The 27,125-nt window shown below is 41.2% G+C and overlaps 1 protein-coding gene across 3 annotated transcripts in view; it reads left to right on the top strand.

The window, feature by feature from the left end:
• Positions 1 to 27,125, top strand: part of pygl (phosphorylase, glycogen, liver) — a 126,027-nt gene that overhangs the window by 6,867 nt on the left and 92,035 nt on the right. Inside the window, exons 2-5 of one of the 3 annotated variants that reach the window (XM_048600214.1) lie at positions 5,020 to 5,121; positions 13,679 to 13,757; positions 18,464 to 18,567; positions 25,878 to 26,009. In XM_048600214.1, coding sequence (XP_048456171.1) covers positions 5,020 to 5,121; positions 13,679 to 13,757; positions 18,464 to 18,567; positions 25,878 to 26,009 — 417 coding nt within the window. The remainder of the gene's footprint in view (positions 1 to 5,019; positions 5,122 to 13,678; positions 13,758 to 18,463; positions 18,568 to 25,877; positions 26,010 to 27,125) is intronic. The other 2 variants (XM_048600215.1, XM_048600216.1) reach the window with 2 other exon arrangements.

Raw genomic sequence — 27,125 nt, 5'->3', positions numbered from 1 at the left:
CTCAGGTCCTAGTCTCTTCTACCAATGGAAGCATCTTCCCAACATCCACTTTGTCCAGGCCATTCAATATTCTGTAAGTTTCAATTAGATCCCCCCTCATCCTTCTAAACTCCAATGAGTATAATCCCAGAGTCCTCAAACGTTCCTCATATTTTAAGCTTTTCATTCCTGGGACAATTCTCGTGAACCTCCTCTGAACCCGCTCCAGGGCCAGTATATCCTTCCTGAGATATGGGGCCCAAAACTGCACACAATACTCCAAATGTGGCCTGACCAGAGCCTTATAAAGCCTCAGTAGTACATCCTTGCTTTTATATTCAAGTCCCGTCAAAATAAATGCCAACATTGCATTTGCCTTCCTGACTAATGACTCGACCTACAAGTTTACCTTGTAAGAACCCTGGACTAGAACTCCCAAGTCTGTTTGCACTTTAGACTTCTGAATTTTCTCCCCATTTAGAAAATAGTCCATGTTTTTATTCTCCTTACCAAAGTGCATGACCTCACACTTTCTCATGTTGTACTCCATCTGCCACTTCTTTGCCCACTCTCCTAACCTGTCCAAATCCTTCTGCAGCCTCCCCACCTCCTCAATACTACCTGTAACTTCTTCAAAAAACTCAGTCAAGTTTGTGAGACACGATCTGCCTTACACAAAGCCATGCTACCTATTGCTAATAAGTCCATGTTTTTCCAAATGTGAGTAAATCCTATCCTTAAGAATCTTCTCCAGTAATTTCCCTTCTACTGACATAAGGCTCAACAGCCTGTAATTTCCCGGATTATCCCTGTTGCCCTTCTCAAATAGTGGAACAACACTGGCTATTCTCCAGTCCTCTGGGACCTCTCCTGTGACCAAAGAGGATACAAAGATTTCATACAAAGCCACAGCAATTTCCTCACCTGCCTCCCTCAGCATTCTGGGATAGATCCCATCAGGTCCTGGGAACTTGTCTACCTTAATGCTTTTTTAAAACATCCAACAACATTTTTTAATGTTGACATGCCCTAGAATACCAACACACCCCACCCAAGAGTCACCATTCATCATGACCGCCTTCTTTGTGAATACTGATGCAAAGTATTTGCTAAGGACCTTACCCATGTCCTCCACTCCATGCATAAATTCCTTCCTTTGTCATTGAGTGGATCTATCCTTTTCCTAACTACCTTCTTGCTCCTTTATATGTATAAATCACCTTGGAACTTTCCTTAATCCTGTTCGCCAAAAACAATTTCTGTCTCCTTTTAGCCCTCCTGAGTCCATGTTTGAGGTCTTTCCTGCTATCATTGTATTCTTTGAGGGTTCTGTCTGTCTTTAGTTTACTAAACCTTACACATGCCTCATTTTTCTTTTTGACTAAGCTCTCAATTTCTCTTGTCCTCCAAGGTTCCTGAATCTTGCCATCTTTATCCTTCATTTTCACAGGAGCATGCTGGTCCAGAGCTCTAATAAACTGACCTTTAAAATATTCCACATATACCAGATGTGGTTTCACCCTCAAACAGCTGTCCCCAATTTATGTTCCCCAGTTCCTGCCTAATATTGTGGTAGTTGGCCTTCCCCCAGTTTAGTACTTTCACCTGAAGACTAATCTTATCCATAAATAACTTAAACCTTGCAGAATTAAGGACACTGTTCCCAAATGCCCTCCCACTGAAACATTGACCAGTTGGCAGGGCTCATTTCCCAATACCAGGTCTAGTATGACCCCATCCCTTGTTGGATTATTTACATGTTATTTCAAAAATCCATCCGGGACACACCAAATGAATTCTTCCCCCATCCAAGCCCATTTTTCCATAATCTGACCATATATCTGTTCCTTTATCATCTGCTGGCTATTGGGAGTCCTGTAGTACAATCCCATCAAAGTTTTTGCACCCTCCCTATTCCTGAACTCTACTCAAATGGCCTCCCTGGGTGGGCCCTCTAAGGTGTCCTCCCTCAGTACAGCTGTGATATTCTCCCTTATCAGTAACACATCTTCCCCACCTCCTTTGCATCCCTCTCTTTCAAACCTGAAACATCTAAATCCTGGAATGTTAAGCTGCCAGTCTTGGCCCTCTCTTGACCAGGTCTCTGTAATCGCTATAACATCATAGTCATATGTATTAATCCAAGCTCTAAGTTCCTCTGTCTTACCTGTCATACTCCTTGCATTAAAACAAATACACCTAAAACCACCAGTCCTGTGGTGTTCAATAATCTCTCCCTGTCTGGACTTGTCTCTTAACATTAGTGGCCTTAGTCTCTGACTCCTACTCAGTCATGTTACCTGCTGACCTACTGTTCTGGTTCCCGCCTGCCTGCCACACTAGTTTAAACCTTCTTGAATGGCACTGGTAAACCTACCTGCCAGGATATTAGTGCCCCTCCAGTTTAGGTGCAATCTGTCTTTCTTGTACAGGTTCCACCTGCCCTGGAAGACATTCTAATGATCCACATATCTGAAGCCCTCCCTGTTATACCAGCTGTTTAGCCACTTATTTAACTGTATTATCTTCCTGTTCCTAGCCTCACTGGCACATGGCACAGGAAGTAATTTTAAGATTTCAACTTCCTACCTAACTCCCTGAACTCCCTTTGCAGTTCTGAGGAAGATTTACTGGACCCAAAACCTTAACTCAGATTTCTCTCTACAGATGGTGCCAGACCTGCTGAGCTTTTCCAGCAATTTCTGTTTTTGTCTCTTTGCAGGACCTCATTTATCTTCCTGCCTGTGGTGTTAGTATCAATATGGATCACTACCTCTGTCTGCCCACCTTTCCTTTTCAGCATATTTTGTGCACGCTTAGAGACATCCTTAACCTTGGAACCAGGGAGGCAACACGCCATCCTAGAGACTTGCTTGCGGCCATTGAAGTGCCTATCCATGCCCTTGACTACAGAGTCCCCTGTGACTACTGTTTGCCTACACCAGCCCTCCCTGCTGCACATCAGTGCCAGTCGTGGTGCCAGTGACCTGGCTGCTGCTGCTACTTTCCCTTGAGAGGCCAACTCCTACCCCTCCCCCAATCCAAAATGGTATACCTTTTTGATAGGTGAATGGCCATAGGGTACTCCTGCATTGCCTGCCTGTGCTTAACTAGTCTTCCTGGTGGTCACCCCACTATTCATTTTCTGTATAGTCCTTACTGGTGGTGTAACCAGCTTGCTAAATGTGCTATCCATAACATTCTCAGCCTCATGCAAGCTCCATAGTATGTCCCTCTGCAGCACCAGGAGCTCCATGTGTTAAATTAGGAGCTGCAACTGAACACACTTCCTGCATACTTTGTCACCATGGACACTGGAAGCAACCAGTAAAAGAAGTCCATTTTATATTTGTTTCTCAACTTTACCATGTCAATTTTGATTCATTTTTCATCTATAGTGATAGAAGTAACCTTCACTGACTCTACCATTATAATTATTTTTTCCCCATCATTACTATAAGGAATCAATCTCTTTCTGCCATTTTTAAGTCCTCTTTATTTTGATTTGATCATTTTAATTTGTTTTTCTCTGGTATCCCAGTTCAGATTAGTGGGACTTTAAGGAACTGACTTGTCAGAAACTCTGCCAGTCCAATACAGTCTTCAGTGAATTAAAAAAATGTGCGAAATGTGTTAGCAAAATTGAAGCCTGTGGAATTGAACAGGTATTTTGTACATGAAATTGGTCATGAGACAGAAAACGAGAATAACTGCACCTCACACTAGTGGAATTGTTACCCATATTAGAACTACTGACCCTTTAATATATATTATTCATTTGTACTTGGGTATGGAGAGCATAATTTCTTAAATGCAGATGACACTAAACTTGGAAACATAGATATTGAGGAAAATAGAAGCCAACTAGGTGTCATAGATTGGTGAAGGCACATGAAAGATTAAATATGCTACAGAGAATGTGTAAAACAGTGCTTTATGGAAGATAAAGTGAGGACAGCCAATATGAAATAAATGGGGTTTCACATGTGCACATCTTTGAAGATGATCAAACGAAGTGACAAGGCTGTTAAAAGTGTTTATAGAATCCTGGGTTTTATAAAGAGTACAGGAGGTTGCAACCCGAAACGTCAACTTTCTTGCTGCTCTGATGCTGCCTGGCCTGCTGTATTCCTCCAGCTCCACACTGTGTTGTCTTTTACTCCAGTATCTGCAGTTCTTGCTGTCTCTGAAGCTATGGTCAATCTTTGTATAGTATTCAATTATGAGTACCATGCTTCAGGAAAGATGTCAAGGCCTGGGAGGAAATTTACCAGATTGGCGGGATGGTTGGCTTCAGTATGTCAAGAAAATTGCAATTGTTCTTCTTACAGCAGAGAACTTTATGGAGGAAACGTAGATATATAGGAGTAGGCCATTCATCCTCTTGGGCCTGTTCCGTCTTCAGTAGATCATGGCTGATTTGTAGCCTAACTCCATATACCTGACTTTGGCCCAAATCCCTTGATACCTTTGCTGAACAAAAATTTATTTATCTCAGACTTAAAATTAACAAATGATCTAACGTCAACTGCCATTTGTGAAAGGAGAGTTTGAAACCTCTACCACCCTTTATGTGTAGAAGTGCTTCCTGACATCTCTGCTGAATGGCCTGGCCTGAATTTTTATAGTATGGTCTAATGGAAATGTTCAAAGCTAGGTGGAAGAGTTTGTAACCAGAGAACATAACTATAACGAGTGGGAGGTGGTGAGGGGAGACTTTTTTTTCAGCAATAGAATGCACCACTAAAAGGGTGGTAGAAGCAGATTCAGTAGCAGCATCCAAAATAAAAATCACTGGATATATACTTGGAATGAAAAAGAATGACAGGGCTCAAGGGTAAGAGCAGGATTGTCTGACTAATTGGGTAGCCCTTTCAAAGAGTCAGTACAGCACAATAGGATAAATGATCTTCAGTACTGTATGATTCTATGAAATGTATCACTTATGTAAAGTTTATAATATGTTCAGTTGTTACTTAGTGTTTTGTACAATTTGCATTTACCTATGCAGAATAACTGATGCTCATTTATTTTCCTTAGCGGATTTATTATCTATCTCTGGAGTTCTACATAGGCCGCACCCTGCAAAATACGATGATTAATCTGGGTATAGAAAGTTCTTGTGATGAAGCAATGTACCAGGTTAGTCTAAGACTAATTTATACCTATTTTGTGTAGTTTTGAGGACTAGCAGTTGTCACAGTTATTACAAGACCACATATTTTCTTTGTTGGAACTATAAACTGAAATGGAAGTTGGACTGCTATAACTGAAATGCCAGGAGAGTTTTGCAACTTGAAAATGAAGTGCATCATATATTGTTGATCCGTGCAATACAATGTTGCTGTTTGGAAGCAATAAGAAGGAGAATTTAAGATGAAACAACACCAAGAATCTTTCAAGTTCTGTCTGACAATAGCCCTCTAATTGATTGAGCTGCAGAGAATTAAAAGGAGAAGAACATTCAGAACCTGCAAACAGAAAGAATTCATATCTCTTTCTCCATGTGGGGAAAGACAGAAAGATTGTGATTGGCTTTCAATTAGCTGAACAGCTTGGGGCTGTGAACAAGAATTAGAGATGATATTAGACCTCCACCAGCTCAGGAGTTCATTCCGTTCTCTGCAGTAAAAACCACTTTAAGCCTGAAGAAAACCAGTTTATCTTTATTTCAGCAGTTCCTATGAGCTGTGATTTATAATCTGTAAGTCAGAGACCATTTATAAATTAATCATCCACCTTGTGCCTTTTGTAAACTAGTGTAAGCTTCTCAGAGAAGAACGACCAAGAAGCAACATTCTGATCAGCTCAAGAATCACATGAACCTTGTGACCGGGAATCATTGAACCGCCTTGCTAGCTTTTCCATCTGTCTATAACCAACCCATGTTTTTGCTTCTCTGCCTCTGTGTGTGTACAAGAGGGGGAGTTTATATGGGGATTAGAGTTGTAATTAGTAGTTATTTGCCAATGGTTCTTAATTGTTTATCTGTTGCTAGAATTGAATTATTTGTAATGAATGGTAATTTTTAAGGATAGAAACCTAATCCATGCTTTCTATAAACCTTGATCTAATAGTCATTTAAATTGAGAAAACTTTGTGTAGTTTTAAACATTTTTGACTTCTGTGACAACTCCAGGAATAGAAGGGCTTCATTTCCAGTGCACTTCTCCAGCAAGATGTGACAACCTGTGGCCTGGACTTTCAATCTTTGGACTTTTATATACTGTCTGTGTTATTTTTACATAGCCAAAAGGCAAATGTTTTAACATATATGCTGTTTTCATTGTGATTTTATGTATATTTGGCATTTTGAAGGGGTAGAGTTCAAGTAGAAATTCTTTCTTTTCACATCCTTGTTAAACTTAAGTGTATTTCAATAAATGGTTATTTTCTGTTACTGAAGCAACCTGGTGTCATTTGCTTATGTTCTGCGTAGCAGTCAGGCACATTGGCCATTTCAGTGATTCAGTGGGAGTTTTTATTGTTATACATTTTTTGATGGTTTGTGAAACAATGGATCATGATTGTCGGCATACTTTTCCCAATTAATTCATGACATAGTTTAATGTTATGTTCCTTAACCAGTACAGTGCTTTGCTGGAGAGCAAGTGTAATTCCAAAATGTCATCCTCAAACTTGAGGTAGGGCCAAGATGTTATTATATGCTCCTTGATTTGACCAGGGTTTCCACAGTCACAAACAGTTGAGATTTTGAAGTGCAACTTGTACATCAGGTGGTCACATCAGCCATGTCAAATCCATACAGCATTGGGATTGCCCATGTACTTTGGGAGAGGTTGAAACTTGCTGATAAAGAGAGCTGTTTGGTGGGAATGCAGCTTTGATGGGCTCGGAGCGGTGGCAGCATCTTCAGAGGCAGCGTGGCTACAGAGTTGGTCTGTCAGTCTATGAAGCTTGGAGTGTGAGTCTTGTTTCTGTGTGGAGTGTGTTCCTAGCAAGGGCATGGCATGGGCTGGGAAGCCGAGAGTGGGACTCTGGCAGTGACATGGCATGAGCTGGGAAGCCCAGAGCCGGACTCTTGCTTCTGCTTGGTGTCGGCTGGGAAGCCCAGAGCGGGCTCTGGCGGCGGCATTGCGTGAGCTGGGAAGCCCAGAGCAGAACTGTACCAGCGAAGGAAAAGTTGGACTCCCTTTAAGTTATCTTTATCATTATTTTATTCTGACTTAATGTGAAAGGCACCTATGTACAGTGATGGTACACACTTTTCACTGTATTTTATATTGAATACATGTGACAATAAATGATTTAGTTTATAGGCTTCGTGACAAGGTTATAATTGCTGTCATCTTCAACGCTATTGTTATATGCTCAATAAGGTCACAAGGAATCCTTCACGGATGACAAATGTCAGAAGTGTGAGCTGATTATTTATGTGTAATGTTGGAATTGAACAGCATATCAGTAACAGTATTCCAGAGCCCTCACATCAATAACTATGAAGCGAAATATTATGGTGCCCTGAAACAGTGTGCTGTTGAGACTTCATAAGAAGGTCAATGTCATGTTCTGATATGGAGCTCTGAGCTATGTAACCTTATCCAAAAGTATGTTGCAGATCCAAAAAAGCTAATGATAATATGTTAGGGGAATGAAATTCAGGTACGTATCCACCATAATAGCACCTTCTTCCAAAAATAGCCACGCTTGAATACCACAAACTATGTCCTTGCATATTTACATTCACTGTGCCAATATGACAGCTTCAATGCATTTTATCCCAGTATCAGGTATGAAAAGTAATGCAGAAATGGAAAACCCTTTTAAAATCTGTAGCTGCATAGCTTTGTTTATCCAATGCAACCTAGAGCCAATTGATGCAAACTATGTAGTGGCTATGATTGCTTGTGGCAAAAATTTCAATGCCCTTTCAATGAAATCCAACTTGAGGCTAGATGAGTGGCATTACACAATCATGGATGGAAATCATGGTGGCTGACAGTTTGTAAGTTAGAACTGAAGAGTCTATTGTGATGAGAGATGTGTGATATATAATTTTTAGAATTTGAATTTTAAAATAATGGTATATGGGGTTGCTTACATTTGTGAAGCGGGATAAACATTGACGGCCATTAGCTTGTTTATGGTTCAGGATAATATGGATTGATTTTAGCTTAAAAACCCAAAGATTGAAAGTTTTGAGAGGAGTTTGGAGGAGACGTGACTGGGACCAGAGCTATTATTCTAGAAAAGCATTTAGGACAGTTCAGAAAATACATAATTAACTCAGTAGGAAAATTTAGTTTGTGAAACTTCCAGCCAGCAATGTTTGGTTAGAAATCTGCATTTTATTAGAAACTGAGAGTAACTGAGGCCTGAGTTTTGTGATATTCATGTAAGAAGACTTCATTGTTCACAGGAAAAAACTGAGGAGAATTAGTTAAATTGAATTATAGATTTGATATAGCAGTGTAATTTCTCTAGATTTGAGTCTCTGTGATGGTTAATGTTGGAAGGATAGAAAGGGGGGCCAAGAGAGAAGGGGGTGTGGTGTTTTTGATTGGGGATAACATTACGGCTGTACTTAGGGAGGATATACCTGGGAATATGTTATTTGGGTGGAACTGAGAAATAAGAAAGGGATGACCACCTTTTTGGGATTATACTATAGACCCCCCCAGTTGTCAGTGGGAAATTGAGAAACAAATTTGTAAGGAGATTTCAGTTATCTGTAAGAATAATAGAGTGGTTATGGTAAGGGAGTTTAAATTTGCAAACATAGACTGGGACTGCCACAGTGTTAAGGGCTTGGATGGAGAGGAATTTGTTAAGTGTGTACAAGAAAAGTTTCTGATTCAGTATGTGGATGTACCTACTAAAGAAGGTGCAAAACTTGACCTACTATTGGGAAATAAGGCAGGGTAGGTGACTGAGGTGTCAGTGGTGGAGCACTTTGGGGCCAGTTAAAGTTCTAAATTGGAGGAAGGCTAATTTTAACAGTATTAGGCAAGAACGTTCAAAGGTTGATTGGGTGGGGTTTGGGGGGGCGCGGGTGGAATTCTCAGGTAAAGGGACGGCTGGAAAATAGGAAGCCTTCAAAAATGAGATAATGAGAGCCCAGAGAGAGTATGTTCCTGTTAGGGTGAAGGGCAAGGCTGGTGGGGTATGCTGGATGACTAGAGAAATTGAGGTTTCAGTCAAGAATTAGAAGGAAGCATATGTCAGGTATAGACAGCAGAGATCGAGTGAATTCCAAGAAATCAGGAGGGCAAAAAGAGGACAAGAGATAACTTAGGCAAATTGTGTTAAGGAGAATCCAAAGGGATTCTACAAAAACATTAAGGACAAAAGGGTAACTAAGGAGAGAATAGGGTCCCTTAAAGATCAGCAAGACCACTTATGTATGGAAACACAGGAGATGGGGGAGATACTAAATGAATGTTTTGCATCAGTGTTTACTGTGCAGGGGGATATGGAAGATGGAGAACATGAAGAAATAAATAACGACATCTTGAAAAATGTCCATATTATAGAGACGGAGGTGCTGGATGTCTTAAAACACATAAAGGTGGATAAATCCCCAGGAGCAGATATGTAGTCAGATACTAGAAAGGTGTGAAAAAAGCAGGTAGTTGTGATGGGTGACTTCAACTTTCCTCTCATTGACTGGGACTCCCTTAGGGCCTGGAGCTTGGATAGAGAGCAATTTGTTAGATGTATCCAGGAGGGCTTTTTGAGACAGTATGTTGACAATCCAACCAGAGCGGAGGCCATACTAGACTTGGTATTATGGAATGAGCCAGGGCAGGTGATTGCTATTTCAGCAGGAGAGCATTTTGGGCTGAGTGACCATAACTCCATAAGATTTCAAGTAGCCACAGACGAGGACAAATGTGGCCCTCAGCTGAGGGTGTTTAATTGGGCAAGGGCCAATTACATCCAAATTAGACAAGAACTGGGGGATATGGATTGGGAACAGTTATTTGAGGACAAATCTATGTCTGGCATTGTGGAGGGCTTTTAAAGACCAGTTGATTAAAGTGCAGGACATGCATGTCCCTGCAAAACTGAGGGATAAGAGTAGCAATATCCAGGAACCATGGATGACAAGGGAAATTGTAAATTTAGTCAAAAGGAAAAAGAAAGCATACAATAGGTCTAGGCAGCTACAATCTGATAGAGCTCTTGAGGAATATAGAGAAATTAGGAAGGAACTTAAACGCAGAATTAGGAAGGCTAAAAGGAGCCATGAAATGTCTTTAGTAAATAGGGTCAAGGAGAATCCCAAGGCTTTTTATGCATATATTAGGAGAAAGAGAGTAGCAAGGGAAAGAGTAAGCCCCCTCAAGTACAAAGGAAGAAAATTATGCATAGAACCACAGGAAGTGGGAGAGATCCTTAATAAATACTTTGTATCGGTATTAACCGAGGAGAAGGACATGACTGGTGTTGAGGTCAGGGATGAGTATGTGAATACTCTGGAGAATGTCAATATATTATAGGAGGAAGTTTTGGGTATCCTAATTTGCATTAGGGTAGACAAGTCTCCAGGCCCAGATGGTATCTATCCCAGGTTACTGCAAGAGGCAAGGGAAGAAATAGCTAGGGCATTAGCAGATATCTTCATATCCTCTTCAACCACAGATGAGGTTCCAGAGGACTGGAGATTATCCAATGTTGTTCCCTTGTTTAAGAAAGGAAGCAGGGTTAATCCAGGAAATTATAGGCCAGTGAGTCTGACATCTGTGGTGGGGAAGGTCTTGGAGAAGATACTGAGGGACGGGATATATGCACATTTGGAAGAAAATGGACTAGTTAGTGACAGGCAGCATGGTTTCGTGCAGGGAAGGTCATGTCTCACCAACCTGATCAAATTTTTTGAAGAGGTGACAAAGATAATTGATGAGGGAAGAGCTGTCGATGTAGTTTATATTGACTTTAGTAAAGCATTTGATAAAGTCCCACATGGCAGATTGATACAGAAACTAAAATCACATAGGATTTGGGGTGGGCTGGCTAAATGGATACAAAACTGGCTTGGTCATAGAAGACGGGGGTTAGCGGTGGAAGGGTGTTTTTCAGAACAGAGACTGGTAACTATTGGTGTTCCACAGGGATCAGTCTTAGGTCCTCTGTTGTTTGTAGTATATATAAATGATCTGGAGGAAAATGTGGGTGGTCTGATTAGTAAATTTGCAGATGACATGAAGATTGGTGGAGTTGCTGATGACTGCAAAAGAATACAACAGGATATAGATAAATTGGCAACTTGGGCACAGAAATGGCAGATGACGTTTAATCCAGACAAATACGAGGTGATGCATTTTGGAGGATCAAATTTAGGTGTGAATGATACAGTTTATGGCAGAACCCTTAGGAACATTAACATACTGACGGATCTGGGTGTGCAGGTCCACAGTTTCCCAAAAGTGGCAACACAAGTGGCCAAAGTGATTAAGAAGGCATATGGCATGCTTGCCTTCATCAGCCGGGGAATAGGATGCAAGAGTTGGCAAAATATGTTGCAGCTACATAAAACCCTTGTTAGGCTGCATTTGGGGTATTGTGTGCAATTTTTGGTCGCCACATTACCAAAACGACGTAAAAGCTTTGAAGAGAAGGTTCACCAGGATGTTGCCCGGTCTCCAAGGCATTGGCTATGAGGAAAGGTTAAAAAGACTAGGATTGTTTTCACTGGAAAGATGGCGGCTGAGAGGAGACCTGATAGAGGTCTACAAATTTATGAGAGACATAAATAGGGTGGATAGTCAGAGGCTTTTTGCCGGGGTTGAAGTTTCAATTACAAGGTGGCACAGGTTCAAAGTCAGAGGGCAAAAGTTTAAGGGAGATGTGCAAGGAAAGTTTTTCATCCAGAGAGTGGTAGGAGCCTGGAATGCACTGCCGGAGGAGGTGGTGGAAGAAGGCACGTTGCCGACACTTAAGAGGCATCTGGATGGTTACATGAATAGACAGGGAATAGAAAGATACGGACTGAATAAGGGCATAATGATCGTCACAGGCTTGGAGGGCCATAGGGCCTATTCCTGTGCCGTACTTCTCTTTTGTTCTTTTGTTCTTCTTTTGACCTGATCAGGTGTACCCGAGAACTCTGTGGGAAGCTAGGGAAGTGATTGCTGGGCCCCTTGCTGTGATATTTGTATCATAGATAGCCACAGATAAGGTGCCGGAAGACTGGAAGTTGGCTAATGTGGTACCACTAATTAAGAAAGGTGGTAAGGAACAGCCAGGAACTATAGACCAGTGAGCCTGATATCGGTGGTGGGCAAGTTTTTGGAGGGAATCCTGAGGGACAGGATTTACATGTTTTTTGAAAGGAAAGGACTGATTAGATATAGTCAACACACCTTTGTGCGTAGGAAATCGTGTCTCACTAACTTGATTGAGTTTTTTGAAAAAGTAGCGACGATAAAGCCAGAGCAGTGGATGTGATCTATATGGACTTCAATAAGGCATTCGACAAGGTTCCTCATGGTAGACTGGTCAGCAAAGTTAGATCACATGGAATACAGTGAGAACTAGCCATTTGAATACAGATCTGGCTCGAAGATAGAAAACAGAGAATGGTAATGGAGGGGTCGTTTTTCAGACTGGAGACCTGTAACCAGCGGTGTGCTGTAAGGATCGATGCTGAGTCCACTGCTTTTCATCATTTATATAATTTGAATGTGAACATAGGAGGTATGGTTAGTAAGTTTACAGATGACATCAAAATTGAAGGTGTGATGGACAGCGAAGAAGGTTACCTCAGAGTACAACGGGATCTTGATCATATGGGCCAATGGGCTGAGGAGTGACAGATGGAATTTAATTTAGATAAATGTGAGGTGCTGCATTTTGGAAAGGCAAATCAGGGTAGGACTTATACACTTAATGGTAAGGTCCTGGGGAGTGTTGCTGAACAGAGCCCTTGGAGTGCAAGTTCATAGTTCCTTGAAAGTGGAATGGCATGTGGATAGGATAGTGAAGAAGGCATTTGGTAAGCTTGCCTTCATTGGTCAGTGCTTTGAATAAAGGAGTTAGGAGGTCATGTTGTGGCTGTACAGCACATTATTTAGACCACTTTTGGGATACTGTGTGCAATTCTGGTCTCCCTGCTATAAGAAGGATGTCGTGAAACTAGAAAGTGTTCAGAAAAGATTTACAAGGATGTTGCCAGGGTTGGAGAGTTTGACCTATGGGGAGAGGCTGAATAGGCTGTGGTGTCAGAGGCTGAGGAGTGACCTTGTAGAGGTTTATAAAATCATGAGGGGCATGTATATGGTGAATAGCCAAGGTCTTTTCCCTGGGGTGGGGGAGTCCAAAACTAGAGGGCATAGGTTTAAGGTGAGAGGAGAAAGATTTAAAAGGGAACGAAGGGGCAACTTTTTCACGCAGAGGGGGATGCATTTCTCGAATGAGCTGCCAGAGGAAGCGGTGGCGGCTGGTACAATTACAACATTGGGTACATGGACAGGTACATGAATAGGAAGGTTTCAGAGGGATATGGGCCAAAAGGTGGCAAATGGGACTAGATTAATTTAGGCTATCCGGTCAGCATGGATGAGTTGAACCGAAGGGTCGGTTTCTGTGCTGTACATCTCTATGACACTATAAAGAATTAGAAGAAGAGAGACCCGAAATTGAGGTGACATGGCTGGAATTAGCTTAACGTACAATTTGAAATGTAGAATCTTGAATTGGAAACCATTTAAATTTTATTGCATTCTGTTTTCTTCAGCTGGGCTTAGATATTGAAGAACTGGAAGAAATTGAAGATGATGCTGGGCTTGGAAATGGAGGTTTAGGAAGGCTTGCAGGTAAGTCATCTCACCCTAGAAAAATACCCTAGTTTTGGAGTCACAAAAGGCTGAATCTTATGTTTATTTAGCCAAGTCCAGGTGTTTCCAGTTTTTTGGAGGGATTTCTACCATGAAGCTTTGTGGATTGTCTTGCAGTATCATATCAGCTCACCTCATTAACTATCTAGTCCTCTCTATGGCATCCAACATGTCTGATTCCAGCCCCATTTTACCACAAATTGTTCTCCGAATAACTCACCATTCAGCAGATATCCACCAAAGACCATCTTCTCTTGCACCTTTTCCATCTTTAAAGGCTACTGTGCACTCAGATAAATGCAGATATTGCAAAGCTCCCTGCTTAGTCAAAGAAAGGTCTAAACATGTTGAAGAAGGCAAAAATGGCACCATGATTGTCAGACGAATCTGAAGCTCTTGGTTGAGGCATTGGTTCAGAGGAGAGCTGTCCTCTTTCCGGAAGCCAAGCAAAGGAGGCCACACCACCAGTCTCTGGAAGCCTGTTCTGAGGTCACCACCTGGGTTAGTGCCATATCTACATTCTGGAGGGATGGCCAGCAGTACCATAAGAAGGTCAATGAGGTGGTGTTGGCAGTCAGTGACTTCGTTGACAAGTACAGGGAGGAAATAGACTGGAATACAAGTATGTATGATGCAGTAGCCTTCACTGTCCAGAAACTACAGTACTTTTGCAAATCGTGGTTGTCTGGCTACCTCCATGGACAAGTTGGCAATCCCTGCTGTGGAATCAGGAAAATGACTAAGACATAGTGGGAGGGAGAGGAAATAGAATACTTTTTGAGGCCTCTTTATTGGCATGTGTGACAATGCACTGTATATAATTTTGTACTTTTTAAAATAAATTTCACTGATTTCACCTTACATGTGGCTGTTCGTCTCCCTGCCTTCCTCATACAATATTCCTATTATTTTGCAGCCTTTATATCAAAAAGTATAAGAATGAATGTATTGTTCAGTGATGTCTGTGGGAGGAAGGTACAACACAAGGGAGGGGAACAATGCATTAGGATAGCCAGGTATTAGGTGACCCACAGCTCCGTGGCCTGTGAAGTACATGCGATTGTGAGTAATGATATTTCCCTTTAAAAGCCCTAACATTAAGGTCCCCTTCTTCACAGGTTGTGTCACATACCCTGCCCAGTCTGAGTGTAGTCGTAGCTATTTTCCTATCTAATACACACTTTTGATTCTACCTGGTTAGCAAGAGTCAGTGAACACTCCTTGGCCAGTATCTTGCAGCCATGCTTCAGCATTTCGGTGAACCTCCAAACATCCAAATCCCTTTCCTAGTAGCCTTTCCTGTAAATACAATAGACTTCACACCTCCCCAGGTCGCCACCCAAGACATTACATCAGCCTGCAATTGCCCACCTTTTGCACCTAGCCCATATGAGTTGACCATGCCAAGTGTGGTCGTTCACTGTATCTCCTCTTGAAACATAATACTCTGGACCATAGGTCAGCCCCACTCTTGCATGACTCTGTTCTTTTCCTTGTTTTACTGTTACCCCACTCCATGCAGATACTGCTGCCCCTACATCATGATTGTCATCACCCCTAGCCTGCATTCCCCAGTCTCAAAGAATAACAAGTGAGGCTCATTCCTCCAGAATTGACCATGCTTTCCCTTCCTTTCCTCTTAGTTTTTGCAAATATACCCAATAGACTGTGGCCCACTCCCTTAAGTGGCCTAATTAGACAGCCCTGGATGAGAAATGCCCAGATCCCTGACTAGTGGCTATACATTTCCCTAACTGCATTAGCTATAACCTTGCTGAACTGTCTGTTATGAAGCTACAGGACTGATTGTGATCCTCTCCCTGGTCTGCAGAAGCAAGAATCCCCTGTTCAAGTGCACATGAGCCAAACATCTGACCGTGGCCTAATTCCTCAATTGGAATGGAAGGTGTCCCCTGATTTATTGTGCTGTGACTCCTTGACTGACTGGTGCTTCCATGGTCTTTGGTGAGAATTACTGCCCTCAGCTGTTGAAACATGGCTGCTTGCTTGCTGTACATGCCATGTGGTTGCTGCATAAGCTGCTGGCACATGGTACATGTATGATATTGATATAACACATTGCCACACAGCAAAATGTACACACCCTTGACAGAGGACTGTTGAGCAGCAAAGCAAGCTGTCTGTTTTTGCTGTCTAATTGGGAAGGCAGGGATGCTGTGAGCATGCACAAAGGTGCTAAGTGAGCAAGCGCTAAGAAAGCAAGTGAGCAGATCTGAGATGCAGTCTGATCCAATCCATGAGCCTGCCCTTGCACACAAAGTGTCCTTGCAGCAGCCTTTTAATGTTATTGCAGGTTAAAACCTGCAATACAAATCTGTGCTTCCAGAAAGCCCAGCCAGTGTATCATACAGGTGCCATTATAGTCATGAGGTGTTGGTGTGTGTACGGCTGCTGCCTGTTAATCATGCCTTGCAAGGTCATACAGTGCATGCATGACCCCAATCTATCAGATACCCACTCTAGTTTCAATGCCAAGCTTTCTCAATATCTAACTTGTTTGGCAAGGTTGGCAAGATATCTAACTTGTTTGGCAAGACACCTGAATACTAGTGAGGAAAGTCGGCCGTCATCAAGGCATTTAACAATCTATAATTCCCCTTACTTGGCAGCTTGCACAGGCTAGCGAGAAACTGGCCATTCCATTTGTCAAAAAGCATTAAAATGGAGCTCAATGTTCTTGACATTGAGACTGTCTCGCCAGACTTTTTGTCCAACTCTGCCATCAATCTCACCATAGCCCACATCATTCAGACCCCAATAATATTTTACCCTTTATATTTTGTTAATAAAAGGGGTATTTGGGACACTGGAGGCTAGTTTGGGTCCTAGGCCAGTACAAATGCAGGCTCTCATTTTAAAATACAGGGGGTTCTGCTATAATGCATTCCTGCGCAACATCGCATGATAGAAAATCACCCTATACAAATAACAGGGCCTATGGGAAAAGTGGAGTTACGGGTAGACCACCAAAAAGTATGACTCAAAAGCTTAACACAAAGGATAGCACAGTTTGAATAAATGTTTAACTCATATCTAATAATGAAATAAAAGTAAATTTTACAACTTATCTTGAAAAATGTCAGGATGACTTGATGAGGGGAGGAGGTTTTAAGGTTGCTCTGTTGTTAATGCAGGGGATGAGGGGTGTCATCATCATCATCATCATTATCATCACCTTCAGGTGTGGTTGTGGTTTCAGGGTTAGGGTGAAAAATAGTTAACCCAGAAGTGGATGGCTGTGGTTCATTGTCTTCCAACTGTTTCTTGGGGGTTGGCTTAAAAAAGACATCTAGTTTTTGCTGCTTTGCCATTTTTCTTCTTTCATGAGGAAGCTGTTCAATGGGTGCCAAATAAGATCTTATTCCACGAACTGCTACCCTGCTGTGATCTGCATTGTAATCGTTGTCCTCGAAGAACTGCAACTGCTTCTCAATTTCACTCAGGATAGAAGACAAAACAGAAGTGGAAAGCTGTTGTGGTGCTGCATCCTGGACTTCACCATCTTCACCTGCAGCTTCCCCCTCCTCCTCAGCAACAAGTTGTTGTAGATCAGCTGTAGAGAGGTCTTCACAGTGAGACTCAAGCAGCTCTTCAACATCCTCACTCTCAACTTCTTCAAATCCAACTTACATTGCAAGATCAATACTGTTTTTTGATTCTTGGGAGCTCCTCTGACAGATCAAAAGTTTTAAAATATTGAAAAAAAAAATCTGGGAGAAGCTTCCACCAAACTGCATGCAAGTAGTCCTTACTGACATCACCCCAGGCCTTCACGATAATGTCAATTGCATTCTTGTTGTCAAAGCTCTTCCAAAATTGAAGAACATTGTCCTTATCCCCCTCAGTGGCTGCTATCAGCCTCTTAAATATGTGCCTTAAATAATAAGCTTTAAAAGCTGCTATTGTACCCGTGGTCCATGGGGAGTGAGGTTGTGTTTGGGATTAGAAATAGCACTTTGGTGTTTTCAGAAAGCTCACCAATGGTGGGAGGATGGCTTGGTGCATTATCCAAGATGAGGAGAATTTTGAAATCCAAATTTTTTTCCCTAAAATACTTTCTAAAAACATCTTCCAAAACATGAACAATAAGGTTACCAATGGAATCATGTTATAGCCAACACAAGTTTGCATTTTAGAAATAGCATTCCCCTATCCATCAGTTGCATTAAAGCCAATTTGCGTTGCCTAAACACGCATTATAGCAGAACCACCTGTATATAATTGTTTTGGAGTGCACATTGCTATTCTGCATAATTAGCAGAATTTCTGGGTTGGCTGGAAGGGAAAACAAATGCAGAGTAACAAGTCTGTACAGGAGTGGAACATTTCAAATTCCTGTAAAAGATTTTAAGAAAACGTCAAATTATTTCCTTTTACATTACACTTAGCTGATGCTGTAACTACCTGACTGGCATGAACTATGGAACTCTGTAGAGTTGTTCTGTAATCTGAAAGCACTTTCTGTTCATGAAGTGCATAGTTTCATCAGTAAAGTAACAATACCATATTTAAATAAGTAACCGTAGAAGCATTACAGAAAAGATTTGAAGTTAATGCGCACAATTTAGTTGGGGCAGGGCTTTCATGAGTGAATTTTTACCGATCTAATCATTACCATTTGTAAGTGAAACTAATTGATTTTTTTGCCTGTACTCTTCCAACAGCCTGTTTCCTTGATTCCATGGCAACACTGGGCCTGGCTGCGTATGGGTATGGTATACGATATGAATATGGAATTTTCAATCAGAAGATCAAAGATGGGTGGCAGGCAGGTTTTTGGATTAAATAATTTCCTTCATTTTGCATCGTCTTCTCAAATGTATTATTTCCTAGTTTGTTTTACATGATTACTTTCATAGACCTAACTGTTTTGTAATCACAGTTTAGAAATTTTCATGACCTCTTATTGTCAACAGAAAGACAATGGGCAGAGTTTTCCCCAAAGTGTCACCGATGTGTTCTCAGAAGCTTTCCTTCTTTTATTCCCTCTCATTATATCTACTGTAAAGGGCTTTTCCTTTAATCTTAGAAGGAATGTTCCTGTCTGGCAGTGTTTGACTGATGCACAGCTCAACACTAAATATGGCACTTGCAATGGGAAACATAAGGTCCTGGTAATGACAAACACTTTCAGTTAGGGAACTCGGATTAATGTGAGAGCAGTGCCTTTAAAGTGTGGTACCGTACAAAAAGGTGTTTGTTAAAGTTAGATGTTGGCAATTCTATAGAGCAAAGGATAAAATTGCTTTCAAACTTCAGTGGAGTCTTAGCGTAAGCCTTTCTGGGCCGATCTATATGTAGCTCCACAAAAAATATTGTTGGCTCTAATTGCCTTAGAAATGGCCAATTAAACTGCTTAGTTGCATTCAAGATTGCCTCCACTTTCTCGAGGGCAAATAAGGAAGAGCCATAAGTGTTGGCCTTCCTAGTTATACCCATGAATCAATTTTAAAAAGCTGTTACTGTGCTATGGGCCATCAATGTGACTGAATAATTAATATTAGATTTCCCCAGGGAATGGTACAAGCTAATATTGTTCTCCCTCATCTCTACTGTCAGACTTAAAACTGAAGGAAAGGTGTTATAAAAATACTCATGACCCAGCAGAAAATTGCATGCATGGTTGTGGCACTTGGTTCAGTTATGTCTATTATGCATCTAATAAAGTCTCTTGTGATACCTAATAGACATTGTGTTCTTTGCACAGCCTAAAAGTTATTTGGCATGAATTGCTGCTAGTTGACAGTTACTTTAATTCTTCATTTTAGGTTCGTCAGATTTGTGATATTGAGTTATTGCACGTTTTATGTTAATTTATATTAAAATAAATAGCCTTGGCTCAGGGCTGTCAATCTTTGGAATTCTGTACTCGAGTAGAATTGTGGATGTGCCCTAATTGAATATGTTTAACTCTGAGGTAGGCAGATTTTTACTCTCTCAGGAAAACATGGGAAAGTAGAGTTGAAGCCCAAAGTCAGCCATGGTGAATTTGGAAGCCATATTAAAAGGTATGATGGTGGATAAGCAATATTTGACATTTAAAGAACCAATATATAGTTTAGAAGAAAAATGCATTCATTTAATGCACAAAATCAGCAAGAAGAATGTTCTATAATTGCTAATGAAAGAAATCAGGGATTGTGTTAGATTAAAGGAAGAGGCCTATAAAGTTGCCAAACAAAAATGGTAAATCAGTTGACTGGCAGCATTTTGGAATTCTGCAAAGGAGAACAAAAAGTTAAGAAAAGGAAAATAGAATATGGGAATAAACAAGCTAAAATCATGAATATGGACCACAAAAGGAAAGTACAAGGGAAAAGATCAGCAAAACAAATATGAATCTATTACAAGTGGAGTCAAGAGAATTTATAATGGTAAATAAGGAAATGACAAAGAAACTTAATACTTCATGTCTGTCTTCCCAAAAGAAAATACTGAAATACTGCAGAAATAATGGAAATTTGAAGACTTGTGAAAATGAGGCACTGCATGAATTTAATGTTCGTAAGAAAAAATGGGACAAAGTGGATAAATTACTTCACTCTGTGATGTTAATCATCAGGATATTGGGAAATATGGCTCAAGAGTTAGTAGATACATACCAGAATGATACATGCAGATGGGAAATAGAAAATGTAATCCTACTTTTCAAGAAAGGAGGGGGACAGAAAACTGGGAACTAGTTAGCCTAGCACCACTCATGGGTAAATGTTAGAATCTATAATAAAAGATATGATAATAGGACACTTAGCAAATAATGGTAGGATTGGGCAAATATATGGATTTATGAAAGAAAACTAAAGTTTAACAAAGCTTGTTGGAGCTTTTGAGGATGTAACTAGCAGAATAAAGATGGGAGAACTGGTGGATGTGTAATATTTAGATTTTCAGAAAGCTTTAACATCCTACATAAGAGGTTAGTATAAGAAATCAGAGCACATGGGATTGTGGGGAATATATTGCCATGAATCAAGAACTGGGTTAACAGTCAGTAAACAGGCTTTGCATACATACAGGGGCACATACAAATGATTTAGGAGCAGAAGTACTCTGTTCAGTCCCTTGGGCCTGCTCTGCCATTCAGTAGGAGCATTGTAGATCTGTCAGTGTTTACAATACCACATTCCCATCTACCCCTAATAACCTTTGATTCCTTGACTCAATAAGAATCTAGTTATCTCTGCCTTAAAAATATTCAATGATTCCATCATCTTCTGAGTCAGAGAGTTCCAAAGTTGCACAATCCTCTGAGAGAAAAAAAATCTCCTCATGTTTGTCCCAAAAGGGCATCCATTATATTTAAACAGCAGCCCCCAGTTCTGGAATCATCCACATGAGAAAACATTCTTTCCACATCCACCTTGTCAAGACCATTCAGGATCTTATATACTTCAATAAAATCACCCCTTACTCTTCTAAAGTCTAGTGAATTATTCATAATTATTCATAATTCATTTATTCAATTATTCACAATTTTGAATGTTTCAATAAGGTCATCTTTTAATCTTCTCTGTGCCAAGGAGAATAAGACCAATATCTCTAAATTTTCCTTGAATCTAAAATACCATCCCTGGTATTGTTCTAGTAAATCTCCTTTGCACTTTCTCCAGGGCTTTGACATCTTTCCTTAATTTAGGTGCCCAGAACTGAACACAAAACTCCAAATGTGGTCTGACCATCGGTTTGTAAAGATGTAGTATCACCTTAAGGTTCTTACAAAGATTTATAGCTCAGGTTGTGGGTGAGGTTGTTGACTTGCTCGCCAAGCTGGCTGGTTGTAGCTCAGACGTTTCATCACAATGCTAGGTAACATCATCAGTGCAGCTTCTGATAAAGTGATGTAGTTCTACCCTGCTTAGTATTCATATGATCCAATCTGTTGAGATGTTTTGTGTCATTTCCGGTTCTTTTTTGCAAAAGTTTGCATATGGAGTCTAATTCCACATGTTTATCGATAGCGTTACGGGTGGAGAACCTTGCAAAAAACAACCTGAAATGACACAAACACCTCAACAGACCTGATCATATAAATACTAAGTGGAGTAGAACTACATCGCTTCATCGGAAGCCATACTCATCCAGCTCTACACCTTGTTATCTCAGATTCTCCAGCATCTGCAATTCCTACTATCTCTGATACAATTTTAACCCCACTGTGAAGCCTCTTCTAAGGATGCCTAGCCTGAAGAAGTTACCCTCCTCCCTCCGGACAAACCTCAGGGGATCTCTCTCCCACTGCAACTCTCCACCTATCTTCTCCTCTATCCATCTTCTATCCGCCTCCCCCTCTCTCCCTATTTATTTCAGAACCCCCTTCCCCTCCCCCATTTCTGATGAAGGGTCTAGGCCCGAAACGTCAGCCTTCCTGCTCCTATGATGCTGCTTGGCCTGCTATGTTCATCCAGCTCTACACCTTGTTATCTCTGATGATGTTACCTAGCGTGGTGACGAAACGTCTGAACTACAACCAGCCAGCTCGACAAGCAAGTCAACAACCTCATGTAATATCACTTCCTTGCTTGCAGGTAGCCAGCAATTAAAAATGTAAAATGTTTGTTGACCTTTATTAAAGGAAGATTTGAACGTAGAAATAAGGATGTTTTACTGCAATTATATAGACTGTTGGTGCAACTACACCTGGAATACTGGGTGCAGATTTGTTTTATTTTCCTCCCTGGTTTGCGTATGTCAAACTAGGGGACACAGTCTTAGGATAAGGAGCAGGCCATTTAGGACTGAGATGAGGAGAAATTTCTTGACTTGGAGAATCTTTCCAATTCTCTACCTAGACAACTGTGGAATCTCAGTTACTGAGTATGCCTAGGACTGAGGTTGATGAATTTCTACAAAATGAAAACATCAAGAGATATGGAAAAAATATGTTGATGTAGAAGATCAGCCATGAATTCATTTAATGACAAATGGGGCTGAAAGGCTGAATGGCCTAGTCCTGCTATTCTCTCCTGTATTTTTATCACCAGATTGATTGTCAGAGGAGGCTCATGGGCTGTACAGTTTTGTGCTCCTATCTCCTGTGTTCTTAATGGTAGTGTTCTTGCTTTTGGTGTGGCTGCTTTTCTTGTACTGGTATTGTATGACTGGCTGTGGATAATGTCGTTAAAAACAGAAGGCTGAGTCTTCCACTTTTTGGCTAATTGTGAATTGCATGGGTTTTAGAGGGTATCTCACCACGAGACTTAGCAAGTTCTCTCGCCTTATCTTACCAAACCTGCTGCAATAATTGCCAACCCTACCCCTGCGTTATCCCTCATGTCCAATACCTGCTACATCTTACCACATATTGGTCCAGGAAGAATTTGCCACTAAGCAGATATCCACCCTAAGACCAGCATTCCTTGCATTCATACCCCCTTTCTCAGTCCAAGATGGCAGCAGTGTAGGGCTCTTGTGCCGGAGCTCATCTGCTCTGACAGCTTTCCTTTTTCTTTTTTTTAACTTTTCCATCTTTTATTTTTACTTACATACCTTGTCCCGAGTTTGGATGGCATCAATGGCGGCAAGAGCCCAGCGCGCAGACCTCAAGTGGGCCCAGCGCAATGGAAGTGAGCTCCTACTTACTTTTCCAGAGCAAACACAGGACCTGGAATCAGCAGCTGCTACTTCATCAAAGACAATGTTGGTGAGGTAGGCCCAGAGGCAGTAGATGGCACCTGAGGATTGGAGACTCTGTTGTTGTTTGGGTCTGGTGCCAACAGCAGCAAAGTGGCGACAAAGGGATGGTGGCACAGGCATCATTGATGATGATGAGTTGGCTGAGGACTAATGGACTTTCTTCGAGCTATATCTTTCTTTTTCTTTCCTTATACATAAATTATTCAAAATGAAACCATTTTGTGACGACAAATGAAAGCTGTTCACTATTTTATTTTATTACTGTAAAATACACACAACAATAAAATCAAAAACTTTGAAAGCCCACTGCTCACCTAAAGGAGACAGGGCAATTGGCAGATGTCTTTCTCGCTTTTAGTGGCTGTGAGAAGAGCTGGCTGAAAAGGGAAAATTAGCACTGCATTTTTCCAATAGGAACCTAGAGGTCCTGATCAACAGTGTGGTGTCTTTTTCCTGGAGGACCATCAGAGGAGGCTGCACCATCCCAGGCAGTGCCAGCTAGCTCGGACCTTGCCACCTGGGTCAGTCCCGTATCAAAGGTGTGGAGGGCCATCTGCCTTACCAAAAGAAAGTCAGTGGCTCTCTCTGCTTCTCCACATTGTGCCATATTCTACTTTCTATTACTTTACTCTCACTCTATCTCTGCCACGACACCTACCTCCAAAAGGCTCAAGCTCTGACACTTTCTGTTGTATGCAACACCTTCCCTCGCTCACATTCGTTATAGTCCATGCTCCCACACAACTAACCCTGCATTCCATCTTCAATGCCTCCTCAATCCCCGAGAACAACTCACACCTTTCCCCCATGCACCAGCACTAACAGCTGTGCTATCAACTTGTATCTTACTCATATGCCCCCTTTATTTCATTACAGGAGAAGACACCTTATATCAGTGCAGATTAATACTATATGCCTGGGGAGGCGAAGCCCAGTATTCATGCCCCATCCTGTATGAGGACAGAATTCATGCCCTCATAGGTCAAGACTAGAACCTCTCCTGCATGTTTGCAGAGACGTCAATTTCCTGACAACTGAGTGAGTATCACTTCTTGTTTCAGTATAAGGCTGACATTAACCAGGCAATCATTGTCATGCATTGAACTCCACTTCTAATCACTGGCCACCATGACTCACGCCTCTTCTATCTTACAGGTGCAACCAGCTTCGTGTGCAGCCACTCCAAGGTTATGCACTAGGCAGTCAATGTTGATGCATCAAACTTCCAGTGGTTTTGGAAGTCGATGCCACGTACTGACCTTGGAGGCCTGCGCAGCTGGAAAGAAAATTAGAGGGAACACTGCTGAGGAGCATTGAGGCTCCAAAGGAAGCCACAGGAAGACTGCCCCATGTGCCCCCACCACCTTCAATACTGACACCTCTGTGAGCTTGATAGGCACACAGAGTGTGTGATCACAGGTTGGTGAGCACTGCACAGCAACAGTACAGTAGATGAGAGAGAGAAATACACCAGGCTACTGGCACTGAGAGGACTGCTAGAGACCAGATGCGATCTTGGTTTCTGGGAGGAGAGATCTGTAGTTTCAGCACTGAGGGATTTCATCGACGTGCACATTTGAAGCAACCATTTGTAAGTACATGAAATGTTTGTATGTTGGGTCTTTAAATATTAAAACCAAATATGGGATCGCATTTATAAGTATAAGCATTCAGTAAGTAAGTCGGACAGTCATGAATTGGGGACCCCTTTTTATCTAGAAAATGGAGCAAGGTGATCTTACTATCAAGATTTATTTGTGGACTCCTCACTTGATTTGCTACACATCTCGCCATAGCTCACATCACTACCAGAGCTATAGTTAAACTCTGATTTGCATTTATGTAGATTTCATGCAAATAAAAAATACACCATTTCACTGTGTGTTTGGGATAATTTATGGAAACAGTGTATAAAGCTGAATCCCCAAAAGTATAAAAATCCATCAAAATCAAAACCAAAGTGCACAGATAGAATTGATCTGTTCTTAAATTGCCTGTATTATGCATCTAAACCTGTGAATCAGCATCTGTCTGGTCTGTGATGAATTATTTACTTATGAACAAGCGACTCTGCAAGCTGTCCCCAGCAAATTATCTCCTCACATCTTTTATAATGGTTCTACCCTGATGTATTTATGTAAATTATGATTTGTCGGGATAGCACGCAATACAATACTTTCCACTGTAGAAAATAAAAACCGAAAGAACTCTGGATGCTGTAAATCAGGAACAAAAACAGAAGTTGCTGGAAAAGCTCAGCAGGTCCGGCAGCATCTGTGAAGAAAAGTTAATGTTTCGGGTCCAGAGTTCTGAGGAAGTGTCACCGGACCCGTAAAGTTAACTGTGATTTCCTTTCTTCACAGATTTTCCACTGTATCTCGGTTCATGACAATAATAAATCAAATCAAATCAAATAAATGTGAGCTTTATTCTGTATAATTAAAGGTGGAGGAAGCTGATGATTGGCTCCGACACGGTAACCCTTGGGAAAAGGCTCGCCCAGAATATGTATTGCCAGTTTACTTCTATGGCCATGTACAACATACCAAAGATGGTGTCAAATGGATTGATCCAGAGGTATGACTTCTTATATTTTATATTTATCGAATAAAATTTAGTTTATTATTCATAATCAGAAACGTACTCTCTTCTAACAAGTTGTAACTGCAGGCTATTGGACTGTCAGTTGCCAGGAGAAAGAGGTAGGCGAAGGAGCGGACCTGAAAGGAAGGATGAGCAGAAGGAAGAGGTTAAATTGAAACCTAGACTTAGAGCCTATCACTTATTTGGCAAGTCAGGAGCAGGCACAGATCTGAGAGAGAGCAGGAGCAAACTTAAGAGAAGCACTCGAGTTTGAAAAAGTGAAAAAAAAAATGAAAATTCACAGAAAGGGCCTGAACATGGAGTGGTCTGAGAGAGGTAGTCAGAGACAGTTAAACTTTAGAATGGAAGAAAAGAGATGTAAGTTAGCTAAACAACTAGTTGTTTGGTTGAAGAATTTTGAAGGTATTTTTCCTTTTCTAGATTGGTGCAGAAATTTATACTAATACTAGGGAGATACAAATGTTGCATTAATTGTGTATTTTAGCTAGTTAAACTTATTAATATAAGTACAAGTAATTGTTGAATGATATTTCTAAACTCAAAACTCACTTAAATAACATGCATTAAGGATGACAGTGCAGGTGATGTGTTGGGACTGTATCATTTGGGTATTATTGATAGATGCCTGAATGATCCATGGCAACCACATCTGAAGTATCAGCAACCAATAGAACTTGAGCTTGGAGTTAATGAGGTGCATTCACGTTCAGACCGCATAATGCATCAGGAAGGGAGAATGTTACCTCGACACTTTGTTCTAGAAGCCAATCATTTCTCTGAAGTTGGATACTTGGAATTTGGTCATTGGTCAGCAACAGTAAGGTATGATAGCAAATGAACCAGTTTGGGGATCCAAAAGGTAGCAATGAAGGAGCCTCAGACCTTGCACATATCCAACAAATTCACTATTGTCCTACTCTTTCTGGATGAGAGCAGGGGTGGCAGGGATGATGAGTAGATAATCATAACCATGATGCTGGGGGCCAATCCAAAGTAAAGAAAATAAGTCAGTGATGATATAACAAAGTGTGGAGCTGGAGGAACACGGTTGGCCAGGCAGCATCAGAGGAGCAGGAAAGTTGACATTTC

Source organism: Rhincodon typus, chromosome 8 (assembly GCF_021869965.1).
Source record: "Rhincodon typus isolate 14 chromosome 8, sRhiTyp1.1, whole genome shotgun sequence".
In the NCBI taxonomy this organism is placed as follows: domain Eukaryota; kingdom Metazoa; phylum Chordata; class Chondrichthyes; order Orectolobiformes; family Rhincodontidae; genus Rhincodon; species Rhincodon typus.
The sequence above is the reverse complement of the archived record's forward strand: the minus strand, read 5'-3'. Positions and strand labels throughout refer to the sequence as shown.